Here is a 14,434-nt window from a genome sequence, read left to right as displayed (position 1 = left end):
CTACGGCCAGAACGACGGTAGGCATAAACCCCAGCCAGCCCCCATCCACTGGGACTCGCCCCTGACCCTCCCACCCAGCGGGACCTGCAAACCCCCTATCCTCCAGGCGAGACGGGGACCCTTCTCCCATCCAGCCCCCAGAGCCCGGCCCACCCGCCGGGTCAGAGCCCTGGCTCCCCCGCACCTGGCGCAAAGTGCGCGCCGCTCTCCGTCCGGCCCCGCCGCCAGCTAGCCACCCGCGGCCAAGCGCGTCCTGCCTCCTCCTCCGCGCAGCCCCTGACGACCCAGCTCGCTGGGACCTGGGCCGGACACTCACTCTCTCATCCCCCGCTGGAGTGCGCAGCGGGTGGAGGTAGCCCAGGGCAGCTGGGGGCGGGCTGAACGCAGCGCGTTGCGCGGTGTATGTGAGGGGAGCGCGCACGGCTGGTGTGCAGTGACCTCCCCGGAGCTGGGCTCCGCGTGGGCAAGGGCGCGGTGTCCCCGGCAGAGTTTGCCCGTCGAAGTGTCCAAGCTTTCGAGTCGGCAGGTATGTGAAGGAAGGGAGCATCTAAGGGCGCATGGATGTGTCTGCGTGTCTGCCTCTGGCAGGGTGTCTGAGCACGTCCCGGTGTGAGACAAGGGAGCCGGTGGCCCACATCAGCTTCCTGGTCTGACCCGGAGAATAGCTCCTCGATCCTGCCTCAGTTTCCTCCTTAAGACGCAGAGAAAGAGAGAAGAGGCAGACGGTAAGAGCCAGACCGCTTCAGTGTGGGTCTACGGCAGGGCAGTTCCTTTGAGGCTATTTCTTACCAAGCTGGGGTGGGGATGTGGGATAAGGGTTCTTAGCTTTCCCCGAGGAACCAAGATCCAGAGGAAACCCAGGCAAGGCAGGTGGGGGTGGGGAGAAGGGGAGTGCTGGTGGGAGGAACACCCCCATCCCTACTTATCTACAGAGAGGCAGGCACTCTGTGAGGGGTGGATGGGGGTCCTGGGTACCAAGTCTGGGGGTCTGGAGGTTACAATTGGGCCAGAGAAAGTTAGGGAGGTGCTGTGGGGTCTTTGCCTCCACTCTGAGGTCCCAAGCACACAGGAGCATATTTTGAAGGGGAAAACCCTGTTTGGACATGTGAAAGCTAGAAAGAGATTTTCAGAAAAAGGCAAGAGAGATGCGCAGAGATGCAGAGAGAGGCAGAGAGGGGCAGGTTGACAGGACCCTCCTAGAAGATTCCCCCACGCCCAGCTTCTGCTCCCAGCCAGCTTCTGGATGCCTTCCCCAGAGTCAAAGTCCACTGACTCTAGCCTTCTTGCTAGTCCTGACCGCCAGCACTGAATGTCCAGTATCACATTAGGTCTGCCCTGTAGCTGGCCTCCCTGAAGCTGCTGTGCCTCACCCAGTCCTGGGTCACCCACCCTAGGGACAGTGAGGGCGGGAAGGACAGAGGATGGAGGTGCCGGCATGCGGCATGCTCACAGGACTTCAAAAATAACCCACAGTGGGTCTGGGCCACGCTTCTGAGTCATCCGCTGGGGACACAGCTCTGTCGGCACCTGCTGCTGTTTTCTCAGGAAAACTTAAGAAGCCAAAAACGGGGAGAAGCACCAGCCGGCAGTGGCTCTAAAAATAGGCTGCATCTCAGGATGTTCCCCAGGGAGATGCCGAGCCTTTCGGCTGCAGATGGAATCTATGGGAGGCAGGTGGTGGGTGCTCGTGGGTGTGCACACAGGTGTGCATGTGTGTGCATGAGCATGTGTTTTGCTGTAGTCTCTTAGTGCAGACCCGGGTTTGCAACAGGGTTATCTCTGTGTAAGGATGCCTATGTGTGTGTCAGAGATACTTGGAAGGGCTGCACACTTGTACACATGTGTTACCGGGCCTGCCCGCTCTGGATGCGGTGAACTCAGGCCACTGTGCACATATGTTTGCGCACATGAAAATCTCCCTGGACCTGCACATGCCCAGGGAGGGCAGCTGGGGGCAAGGCATGCACACACTGTGTGTTTACTCCTGTACCCAAGTGTGCATGCACACGTGCACAAGTGACCCTCAGTGCCCTCATCTGTGAAATGGGAATCACACTTGTCTCTACTTGACAAGGCTATAATGAGAAGCAAATGCATGTCATAGAGCCAAAGTGAAGTTGATGTGAGCTTTTGTTATTGTTATTATGAATACCGGCTGGAACTTGGTCAGATGCAAGAAGAGGCCAGGCACTCGGTAGGGTAGGGTCAGGGACCTCGAGGCCCTGGGGACCTCTCTAAACATATGCTGGGTGTTGGGGAGGACTTGCTATCCCAAACTGCCCCTGAGACTGTAGCTTTTGTGTGCTCCCTTCCTCACGTTAGCTCTCTGGATCTCCTATCAGCTATGAGTAGAGAGCTTTGGAGAGGTCATTTCACAGACAAGAAGATGGAGGCTAAGAGGGGAAGTGGCAGAGCTGGGAGTGACGCTCCAGACCATGCGACTCCATAGCAGAGGCTGACCTCTGAAAGGATATAGCACGGAGACCATCCCCCACAGATGCCCTCGTCTGCAGCCCTGAGATCCGGGCTGGCCTGAATCCTTGCCCTCTCCCCGCCATCTGCAGGCCCCTCACACTGGCACAAGCTGTATCCCATTGCCCAGGGAGACCGCCAGTCACCAATCAATATCGTATCTAGCCAGGCTGTGTACTCGCCCAGCCTGAAGCCACTGGAGATTTCCTATGAGTCCTGCACATCCCTCAGCATCGCCAACAATGGCCACTCTGTCCAAGTGGACTTCAATGACAGTGATGACCGAACTGGTAAGTGGTCCCTGCCAGCCACTACCACTCTTCTCCCTGGGATCCTAACCTGATTGGGGCAGGCTCAAGAAGGGCAGAACGCTATACTGGGAAAGGAAGGCTCCACTTTGTACTAGCTGTGAAGCCTCAGTCTCCTGATGCATAAAATGGGGGACATTAAGACCCTGTTTCCCTCCTTGGGGTCACAGAGAGAAAAAAATGAAAAACCTGGAGTGATGTCTGTAGTGCTGGCATGTAGTAGATGCACAAGAAATACTAATTCTCTTTCTTCTCTTTCATTCAGTTCTTGAGGTCGGGTTTGTTTCCACTCCCTGCCCCATCACTGACCTGCTGTGTGGCCTAAGGCCAAACCCTCCTCTGTGTGTGATCTGGTTAATCCCAGCAGAAAGAGAATGGAGCTAAAATGTTCTGCATGCCAGGCCACTTGTTAAGGTCATAGGCAGTTGGTTTATTCCTCTTAAGAACCTGCCTCTAAGATGGGCTAGCAGAAACTTAGTAAGCTGGGGAGGGCCAGAACCTGCCTGGTCCTACTCCAAAGTCTCCAGCCCACCTATAGCCTCAAATCCCAACTACCTTGGACCAAAGGGAGCCCAGTGGGAACTTGCCCTGGGATTAGAGGGTTAGTCTCTTTGCCCTGGGATTAGAGGGTTCCTCCATGATAAATTCCTAGACAGAAGGCTTGGGAGTACTCCTTAGTATAGGGATTTTTGTCCTTATGACCAGGCCTGTGAGGGGTCGAGGGGGACAAGGAGGGAACCTGCTAAAGTTCCTTACATAAGGAAGTGACTGGTACTCTGCCCCTCTGTCTCCGACCTCTGCCCCCCATACATGCAATGAAAGTACTCAGGGGAACTCAAGTTTCAAATAGAGGATCAAAAGGCAGACAAGAGGAGGAAAGCCAGATGGGAATGATCTTATTTGCTTAATCCCGAGTTCTCTGGTAGGCTAGGAAAAAAGGGAAAGAGGATCAGTTATAATTCTTGCTGCAGAAGGGAGGAAATTCAGCAGATCCTCGGAAGAGAGACACAGCATTCCTGGTACTGAATTCTAAGTAAAAGGCTCTCGCCCAGAACTTTGGGGAGGGACATGGGGCTCTTGATGACATTGTTGTTGTTGTTTAGTCACTAAGTCGTGTCCAACTCTTAGCGACCCTGTGGAATGTAGCCCGCCAGGCTCCTCTGTCCTTTGGGATTTCCCAGGCAAGAATACTGGAGTGGGTTGCCATTTCTTTCTCCAGGGAATCTTCCCAACCCAGGGATCGAATCTGCATCTCCTGCATTGGCAGATTGTTTACCGCTAAGCCACCAGGGAAGCACCAAGGATCACAGTTTGTGAAGGAGTAGTTTTCAAGTGACTGGACCTTCAGAATAACCTTCAGAGGGCACTAAGGGCTCGATTCAGACATAAGTAGCTCAGTGAAGGCCACTCTTGCAAGGGAGCATTCCTCTGGACTACGGATCCAGGGGCTTACTTTCTAGCCTGGCTGGGGTTCCCTTCTTAATAGAATGCCCAGGCCTGAGGGGTTAGGGGCCCAGTGGAAAGAAAGTAGGCTTAGGAGTGAGAGAGTTGGGGCTCTGCCACTTCCCAGCTGTGTGACCTTGGGCAAGAGATCTACCTTTTCGAGCCTCTGTGCCACATCTGGCCAGGGGGTAACAATGTGTCCCCCTCTAGGCCACTGTGGGGGTTGATGTCTGCAGAGTGCCTGAACACACAGTAAGTACACCGAGAATGGCAGTGTATTCTGTGGTCAGGATGCAGAGAGTAGGCGAGGAAGCCAAGCTCAAGGGTTAGAGAGGGAGGTCACTGTTTAAGAGGTTACACTATGGAGTCCCAGGTTGGGCATGCTTGGAAGAGTGAGCCTCCACAGTCCATATCAGAAGCTCAGTCTGTAGGCCCTCCCCAGGATGGAGGCATCCTCACCGGGCCTCAACCCAGAGCCATCTTCAGGCTCAGTTAACCACCCAGCATTGCCATGGACAGACCTGCTGCTCAGGTGAGGCAGGACAGTGAGACAGGGCCTCTGGGCTGTCCCATTATCCTCCTCCTCGAGGGGCCCACAGGGGTCAGGGCCCTGCCCTAGTCACCCATCCTGGAGGGGCCTAGTGGAACTCTGAGCCCAGGGCCGTCACCTGATCCAGGAGCTCACATTCAGGCCTGGCGGGGGCTCCCTCCACTGCTAGATCTATTTCAGCTAGAAATTCAATCAGTCCCAGGAGGCCTTGTGTGTGGCCTCTGCTCACTGGGTATCGGAGTAGGAAAGTCACAAAACCAGCATAAATTGCCCCTGCCAAAGAGGCCATGAGGGCGGGACTCTGGACAAGACAGGGGCCTGACCCTTGGAGTAGGGATCCTCAGGAGCTGGCCTCTGGACATCAGGTCCTGGGGAGCCACCAAGTTCTGGGCAGGCAACACAGCCTGGTGATTAGGGCCTTGGGCTCTGGACTTACATGAAGTAGATGTGGGCTTATATCTTAGCTCAGTGCCTTGCTGTGTGTGACCTTGGGCAAAGACCTTGCCCTCTCTGTCTCTTGGTTCCTCCTTTATACAATAGGAATAATAATAGGTTCTGTCCTGAGTTACCATGAAGACTAAAGAAAGAGAATCCTTCTGACCCAGCTCTGAGTCAGGGCTGCAGGCATGGGACATCTACCGTTAGTGGTGAAGAGGGTCTGAGAAGCAACATTCTAGCTTCCACTGGAAAGTGGGCAGGAGTGGGGAGGACAGCCTGATGGAAGGATGTACCCTGTCAGTACCAGACTCCTCTGTCACCTACAGGCCTCCAGGATTTCTGCCCTGGCCCAGTCAAGGGCATAGGGAACTGCGTGGGGACTGATCCAAGTCCATTTAGCCCCAGGAATGTTCCAAATGAAAAGTTTATCTCCCTTCTGGGCACTGCCCTGATGCTAGTACTGCCGCCTGATGCTAGTGGGGTCTCTCACAGCTATTGCTACAGGTCCCCCTTCTCCCCACAGTGGTGTCTGGGGGCCCCCTGGATGGGCCCTACCGGCTTAAGCAGTTCCATTTCCACTGGGGCAAGAAGCACGGTGTGGGCTCGGAGCACACGGTGGATGGCAAGTCATTCCCCAGCGAGGTAAGACCCTCCTCTGCCTGATGGGGGAGGGAGTGGGGCACTGGGGAGTCAGGGGTTTGCTAGGTGCCCAGTGTGGGGCACTGGAGGGAGTGAAGTCCCTAGGGGACCTCCACCCACCCTCAGCACAGGGTCTTCCACCTGAAGTTGGCCCACTGTTGTGCTGATCTGTGTGTCCAGAAGGAATTTTCTGAAGGGCAGATCCAGTCCCATCACAGCCTTGCAACAGCCCTTCAAGGATTAAGCCTGGCATTCAAGAGCCTGCGTGACCTGGCTTTGCCTGGCCTCATCTCACCTTGACCTTTTCTCGTACTGACCTGCATGTAATGAATCCCTGCCCACACCTGGCTCTTTCATGTTGCTATTGTTATTGTTTAGTCACTAAGTCTTGTCCTACTCTTTTGCAACCCCATCGACTATAGTTTGCCAGCCTCCTCTGTCCATGGGATTCTCCAGGCAAGAATACTGGAGTGGGTTGCCATTTCCTTCTCCAGGGGATCTCCTGGACCCAGGGATCGAACCCACATCTCCTGTGTCTCCTGCATTGGCAGGCGAATTCTTTACCACTGAGCCACCTGGGAAGCTTGGCTCTTTCATACCTCTAGGCATTTACCTATGCTGTTCTTTCTGCCTGAAATACCTTGCCTGGAGAGTTCCATTGGGTAACCTTTTTCTGATACTTTGGCCTCAGCTGCAGGGTCCACTTCCTCAGGGAGGTATCACATTAGATGGTCATTATCTATTGCACAGTTCATGGAGGGCAGGGCCTGAGCTCTTTGGTCCCTTGGGGCTCAGGAAAGGATCAGACCTAGAACAGGGTTAATGCTATCTTGACCCATGGCTCCCAGAGGAGCCCCTCCTGCAGGGGGCCAGGAGTCCTGTGGGAGTGAGGGAAACCTAGCCCTGAGCTCTCACGGACCCTGGGAGGTACTACGCACTGGCCTGGCCTGTTGTTGCCCTGTAGCTGCACCTTGTTCATTGGAACGCCAAGAAGTACAGCACCTTTGGGGAGGCGGCCTCGGCGCCCGATGGCCTGGCTGTGGTCGGTGTCTTCCTGGAGGTAAGGGGATTACCTGGGGCCCAGAGGGCCATGGGAGGCCTGGTGCCACCCCTAGTCCCAGAACATAGTGAATTCTGGGCTCACGCTGCCTTCTCTCTGACAGACGGGGGACGAGCACCCCAGCATGAACCGTCTGACAGATGCACTCTACATGGTTCGGTTTAAGGTGAGACCAGGGGTCGGTGTCCTTGATCCAGAGCAGCCTGGGAGGGGAGGGAGGGCCAGGCTAGATCATGGAGTGGGCCCTCCCACTCCTCCATCCTGCAGCAGACCCTTGCAGAGGTGAAGGGTGCAGGTCCGCAGCTGTGGGGCGCTGCGACTGACTCCTCATCATCAGTGTCCATGGCCCCGCTGTGTGCCCAGAGTGCTGTCTGGTTGGGTATAGGATTCATAAGATGCTTATCCCATTAATGGTCCTCCGACAGGCAGCACCACTAAGGTTTGTCAAGGGCAAAGGAGAGAACATGGTGCCCTGAGAGCTTTAGGAGCCACAGCTTTCTAATGCAAAAGGATGGGTGATGGCCTCTGGGATCACAGACATTTGCCCACAGTTTGCATCAGTGGGCCATATAAGCCTAAATCCTATTGACAGAAATGGGTGGGAGGGTGCTGCTCTCATCCTGGTGGGAGGTCTATGCTGATTCCTGGGTCCCCCACCCTGGCCCAGGGCACCAAGGCCCAGTTCAGCTGCTTCAACCCCAAGTGCCTCCTGCCTGCCAGCCGGCACTACTGGACCTACCCCGGGTCCCTGACGACGCCACCGCTGAGCGAGAGCGTCACCTGGATTGTGCTCCGGGAGCCCATCCGTATCTCTGAGAGGCAGGTGAGTCCTCCCAGAGGAGCAGATGGAGGGAGGTGACATTCAGGCACACCTGGGCAGCATGACCATAGCAGCCCACAGCCTGCGGTCCCACCGTCAAGGTTCCTATTTTTTGCTAATACATGTTCAGATTCTTGGGTGGGGGTCAGCTTGGTTGTTAGTCATTAGGACCTGGACACAGGCTAGAAGGAGCGATCCCTGGATCCTGGGACCGCCCCTAGCGTGCTAGAACCTGAATGCTGCATTTGCGGACGATTCTTAGCTAGAGCGAAGATTGGGACTGGAGCTACACGAGCAGGACCCAGGTTCAGAGGCTCTTTAGTGAATAAGTCACTGAGCTTGGGGGTCCCAAACATGAAACGAGTGGGGAGAAGTAGGGACAAGCCCTAGGAACAGGAGGAGAGAGGGGCAGAGCTGGCTGGGCAGGGTATGCCAGATGACGTGTCTGGGGTCAGAGGGGACCACAGCTCCCCTACTCTGCCCTGAGCATCTCTTCTGCCTTAAGATGGAGAAATTCCGGAGCCTGCTTTTCACCTCAGAGGAGGATGAGAGGATCCACATGGTGAACAACTTCCGGCCGCCACAGCCACTGAAGGGCCGTGTGGTCAAGGCCTCTTTCCGGGCCTGAGCTGTCTACCTGCCCAGCCAGTCACTGGGGCACCATCTTCCCAAGGGCTTCCATGTCAGCAGACACCAAACCATCCGAGGCTCCCTGCCTGGGGTTGCTGTGGACCCTCCTTCAGTTGGCTTGCTCCTTGGCCACGCTGGAGGCTTCTTGACAGGACCCTCAAGTCGGGGGACACCTTTCAGCAGCCCTGGGGACAGGAAGGGACCTACGCCAAGTGTGGTCCAAGCCTGAGGCTGCCTCTGCTCTCCAAGACCCAAAGGCCCCTGGGAACCTCCTCTTGTCTTCCCCACTGGCAGTGGCAGCAGCCCTACCCCGAGCTCACACTGTGACGGATGAGACCAAACTCTCTGGGGCAAGCAGCTGGCACTCCCGGAAAGACTCAAGCAATAATTAGAAGAGTGGGCAGAGCTGCCCTCTCAGCATTACCTCTTCTGCGGGCCTCCGCCATGCACGCACCTCACTGCCAGGCCATTAAAACTGGGACTCAGCCTGCTGCGGGTGACGTGGCCTTCTCCCTCCAGCCACCTGCTGCCATAGGCAGGCACTGGTTACAGCTTATGTAGTATCTCCTTTCATCCCCACCCAGCCACCAAAGCCACCTACATGACAATCCCTCCATGCACTGATTAATAAATTCAATCATTCATGCAACAAATACCCATTGAGTGCCTGTTTTCTATCAAGTACTGTTCTGGACATTGGAGAGGCCATGGTGATGAGTCAAGCATGGGATGTTGAGAGGCCATGGGCACTGAGCTCAAACTGTGATATCTTCATCTGGTGAAGGGATTAAATTCCAACCAGTGTTCCAAGGCAGAGAGATGGGAACAGTGTGTTTGAGCAGAAAGAGCAGGGGTGCCAGCTCCCAGGTGAGAGCCCAGGGTGTCTGTGGAGTGGAGAAGCACCAGTGGGGCTGGAGCCCTGGGGGAGGGCATGGGACTGTCTCCAAGGCTAGTGGAGTCAGGAAGGATCTGGAGTAAAGGGAGGATGAGGCCAGATGTGCAAAGGTGGAGATCCCTGGGGAGTGTTGGGGGGCAGGCAGGAGTGGCAGCAGGGGGAGATGGTGGCCAGCGGCCAGGAGAAAGAATACAGGGCGGTGGAGGCTGGGAGCAGGGGGCTGAATGAGAGAGATTTAGATAGCATCTATCTATCAATGAGGGAGGGGGGTGGGGGAGTGCAGAGTATGTCCCTGGGTAGAGAGAGGTGACAGGAAAGCCTGGGCAAGAGGGGACCAGGAGGGACAAACAGCATTTGTGGGGCCCTGGAGAGGAGTGCTAGGAAGGAGTGAGGTGTTGGGGTCTGAGCCAAGAAGAGAGGTAGAGGGTGGAGGGAGGTTTGGAGCATCTTCATTCAAGGTGGTAGGTGAGGCTGAGGGGCTGGAGGAAGAGGGTACTCGGTGAGAGATCCAGCCCAGAACCAGGGCACAACCCTGGAGAGATGCTGCTGAGGGGGAAAGCCACAGAGTGGGGCCTGAGACACTTAATGAGTGTTTGGAAAGGTGAGGGGGGCAGGTGGAGGGTCTGAGGAGTCTGAGGCAGGGTGGGCTTGGGGTGGAATAAGTGATCTCTCAGGGTGCAAAATGTAAAGGGGCATGCACCCTCAGGTCCCAGCCCTGCATCTGAATGATGTTGAGAGTACACGTCTCCTTAAACATGCACCTGAAGTGCCTTGCTGGACTCAACATAGTCCCAGCCCAAGTCCAGAAGGGTTGGAAACCCAGCTATCGCTGCACCCTAGATGAGCCAGAGCAGGGAGGATGGTGGACAGTGGGGGCACTGAGGAGTAGGGCGGGGAGTAAAACTGGGACAGCAAATGTATGCCTGAGGCTGTGAAGGGAGAGCTGAGGGGATGCAGGGTCAAGGTTTTTGGAGAGATGGGCCAGGGCATGCCTGGGAATGAGGCATGTTCAGGATGTGCCTGAACATCCTTGGGGAGGAGGCCAACCTGCAGGTACTGGTGGGGCCATGGGCGCATCTGTGTCTACTCACTTTAGCCGCAGCTTGTCATGGTCACTATACCAGGAGGCACTCCAAGGTCATGGGACACTTCTGGGCTTTGGCTGAGGCCATGAGGAGAGGGCGGAATTGGGCCTCAGACCTCTAGCTTCAAGCCCAGGGAGGCAGGGGAGGGAGAGGTTTGCTCTGTTGACAATGCCCCTTTCCGCTCTCATGCTCGGGGCATACCTCTCCCCAGTGTGTCGGGGCACAGGAGGCACAGGTCCCTCGCCAAGACCTGCTCCTGCACAGGGTCAGACAGTTTTACTCCTGCAGGCACTCCTGGCCTCACCTAGGGACCGTTTTCTCCCTCCACGTTGATGATGGTTAAAGGGATAGTGTCTGGAGGACAGTGTTTGCTCAGCTTGAGGGAAGTAACGCTAGTAATGGGCCTTGGAAGGCAGGCAAGGGGCTTGGGGCAGGTGTCTGACTCTCTCCTTATGACCCAAGAGCTGTCATAACCCCCATGTTACAGATGAGAAAGATGAGTCTGGGGGAGGTTAAATAGACATGTGGCCAAGCAGAATTTGAAGCTGGATTTGTCCGATAACCCGCCTGCTCTTTGCCAGAGCAGCTGGGCCCAAGGGAGGGAGGGATGAGCATAGCGGTGGCCACCTGGAGGCAGTACAATAGGCCTCATACCACCGGCCCTGCCAGAGATCTTGGCCGGCCTCCCAGGGATGGCAGCACCACAGGCCTGGTGCTGCGGAGGACTTGAGAAATGGGAGCTGGTTTTAAAATAATTATGCCAAGGCTGCCAAGATTCCTCACGCCTTTCATCCTTCCACTTAATTCATTTTTTAAATTTAAAACTATTTTAAAACCAAAAGTGGCCTCCTTCTGCTAAAATTACAGTGCAAGCCTTGACCCTATTACATGCAAATGGGATGCGCCAGCTGGATCCCAAATGCCTCCAGCTGACCTGACCTCAAGGGCCACAGGACTGGGTCCTGAATCCTCATCTGTGGCAAGATTGCCTCCTGGAGGCACTGTTAGGCACATTTAGGGTACTCAAGACAAAATGGGCTATGCTTACTCCCAAGATCCCAGAGACCCCTTCCCAGGGTAGCCAGGGTGACCCTCTAAGAGATTTGGACCGCAGGGCCCAGGCAAGTGGCCACAGCATGCCGAGCCTGTGCCCAGGCTAGGGGGCACAATCTTCCCCCTGAAGCACCTCCTGGGCTCCAGAGCATCTCCCTTCTCTTGGCCTCACCCCATCTCAGGAAGTGGGGTGGCTGTGAAGACCCAGACTGCCAAGAATTTGCTCCCAAATCCAAAGTCATCCTCTACATCTGTTGCCTCAGGGGCCGGGGAGGGGGTCCCCTTAAGGGCTGACCAGGAACAACCGCTAGCCAGGATGCTTAACTGTGGGGAAAGTGGTCTGCGGCCTGAGCGGCGTTTTATGGGAACGGGGACAGAGGTGGGTCTGAGGCAGAGGGTGCAAGACACCCGACAGAGTGGCTGGCAGGGGTGACGTCCAGGAGGGCCCACACTGTGGTTCAAGCCGACGGCGCCTGGGGCAGGGCAGAGGCCGGCCCGCTATGGTTGGAACTGGGGAAGCAGGTCAGTTAATGGCATCTGCTCAGGCTGGCCATCTTGGGGAGCCTCCTCTGTCCACGGGTCACAGCTTCAACTCCGAGCCCACCCTCAAAGGCAGAATATACTGCTGGTTGGTTAAGATTCCGAGGAGGAGGGGAACTTGACTCTTTGAGCATGGAGGGTCCTAGTGTTTGTCCCACAGCCAAAGGGCCTGGGGAATGCACCCTTTTGAAGTCCTCTCTGCTCACAAATTCTAAAGCAGATTCACTGACTTCCACACTTGGGCTTTGCACCACACGTCACTCAAGCCCTCTGATGCTTGTGTCCACCTCTGTAAAATGGAAATGATATAATGTCAGTTTTATATGTAAGTAAAAATTTTCTAGTAGCTCTATTTTTAAAAGTAAAAAAAGTCCAAGATACAGCAATCAGAAAAGAAAGAGAAATAAAAGGAATCCAAATCTGGAAAGGAAGAAATAAACCTATCACTATAGCAGATGACATGATACTTGACTTAGAAAATCCTAAAGACATCACCAAAAAACTACTAGAACTCATCAATAAATTCGGTAAGGCTGCAGGATACAAAATTAATATACAGAAATCAGTTGCATTTCTATACACTAACAATGAACTGTCAGAAAAAGAAATTAAGAAAGCACTCCCATTTATAATCACATCAAAAAGAATAAAGCCCCTAGGAATAAATCCAAGATCTGTACTCAGTAAACTATGAGGCACAGATGAAATAAATTGAAGATGGCCCAAACAGATGGAAAGATAAACCATGCTCATGGGTTGGAAGAATTAATACTGTTAAGGTGACCATACTGCCCAAAACAACCTACAGATTTAATGCAATTCCTATTAAAATATCAGTGGCATTTTTCACAGAATTAGAATGAATAATTCTAAGATCTGTATGGTAACACAAAAGACTTCCAAATAGCCAAAACAATCTTGAGAAAGAACAAGCTAGGAGCATCATACTCCCTGACTTCAAACTATACTACAAAGCTACAGTATACTTTATACAGAACAGTATGATATTGGCACAGAAACAGATTATACATCAATGCAACAGAATACAGAACCCAGAAATGAACCCACACTTATATGGCCAATTAATCTATGACAAAAAGGGGCAAGAATATACAGTGGGGAAAAGACAATCTCTTCAATAAATAGTGTTAAGAAAACTGGACCATTACTTGAAAAAGAACTGTAATGGATGACGCCCTCATACCATGCACAAAAATAAATTCAAAATGGATTAAAGACTTTAAAATAAATCCTGAAACCATAAAACTTCTAGAAGGAAACAGAGGCAGTACTTGCTTTAACACTGGTCTTAGTAATGTCTTTTTGGATATGTCTCCTCAGGCAAGGGAAACAAAAGCCACAATGAACAAACGGCACTACATCAAACTAAAAAGCTTTTGTACAGTGAAGGAAACTATCAACGAAATGAGAAGGCCACCTACTGAATGGGAGAAGATATTTACACACAATATATCCAATACGGGGTTAAGATCCAAAATATAAAAAGAACTCATACAACTCAACATCAAAAAAAAATAAAACCCAAATAGAACTTCCCTGATGGCCCAGTGGTTAAGAATCTACCTGTCATTGCAGGGAATATGGGTTCAATCCCTGGTTTGGGAAGATTCCATATGTCATAGGACAATGAAGCCCACATGTCAGAACTAGAGAAGAGCCCCCACTCACCACAACTAGAGAAAGCCCATGCACAGTGAAGAAGACCCAGCACAGACAAAGACTAGAACCAAATAACACAATTAAAAAATAGGCAGAGGATCTGAACAGACATTTTTCCAAAGAAGACAGGCAGATGGCCAAGAGACATTTGAAAAGATGCTCAACATCACTCATCACCAGGGAGACGCAAATCAGAACCACAATGAGATATTACCTCCCACTAGTCAGAATGGCTATTATCAAAAAAAAAACAAATAAGTGTTGGCGAGGGTGTGGGCAAAAGGGAACCTTCACTGCACTGTTGATAGGAATGTCGATTGATGTAGCCGCTACAGAAAACCATACGGAGATTCTTCAAAATATCAAAACTAGAACTGCCATTTGATACAGCAATACCACTTCTGGGTATTTATCTGAAGAAAATAAAATTACTACTGAGCAAACATTTATGTACCCCTATGTTCATTAGTTATTATTTATAATTGCCAATATATGGAAGAAATAATTTCATTTATATTTAACTGAATATTACTCAGCCGTAAAAAATGAAGTCTTGATTTGCAATGATGTGGATATGGGCTGAGAGGTATTATACCAAGTGAAATAAATCCAAGAAAGACAAATACTGTATGATTTCACATATATGTAGAATCTAAAAAGCAAAGCAACTGAACAAACATGAAGAAACAACAACAGAGTTATAGATACAGAGAACAAACAGATGGTTGACAGAGGGGAAGGGATGGGGGAAGAAAGTAATCGGTGAGGGAGATCAAGAGGCACAAACTTCTAGTTGCAAAATAAATAAGTCACAGGTATGA

The 14,434-nt window shown here is 52.7% G+C and overlaps 1 protein-coding gene across 1 annotated transcript; it reads left to right on the top strand.

Annotated features, from left to right (window-relative positions):
• Nucleotide 1: 1 nt before the first annotated feature.
• On the top strand, nt 2–9,013 carry CA7 (carbonic anhydrase VII; the record flags this gene model as incomplete). The annotated part of the gene is made up of 7 exons (XM_010851125.1): nt 2–17; nt 2,565–2,762; nt 5,735–5,853; nt 6,815–6,910; nt 7,014–7,076; nt 7,578–7,733; nt 8,236–9,013. Coding segments are annotated over 7 exons (771 nt in total), but the record flags the coding sequence as incomplete, so codon positions are not given.
• Nucleotides 9,014–14,434: the final 5,421 nt, after the last annotated feature.

This window comes from Bison bison, unplaced genomic scaffold (genome assembly GCF_000754665.1).
Source record: "Bison bison bison isolate TAMUID 2011002044 unplaced genomic scaffold, Bison_UMD1.0 scf7180017864297, whole genome shotgun sequence".
NCBI lineage: Eukaryota > Metazoa > Chordata > Mammalia > Artiodactyla > Bovidae > Bison > Bison bison.
Note: the sequence above shows the minus strand (reverse complement) of the source record. Positions and strands in the feature narration are given on the sequence as shown.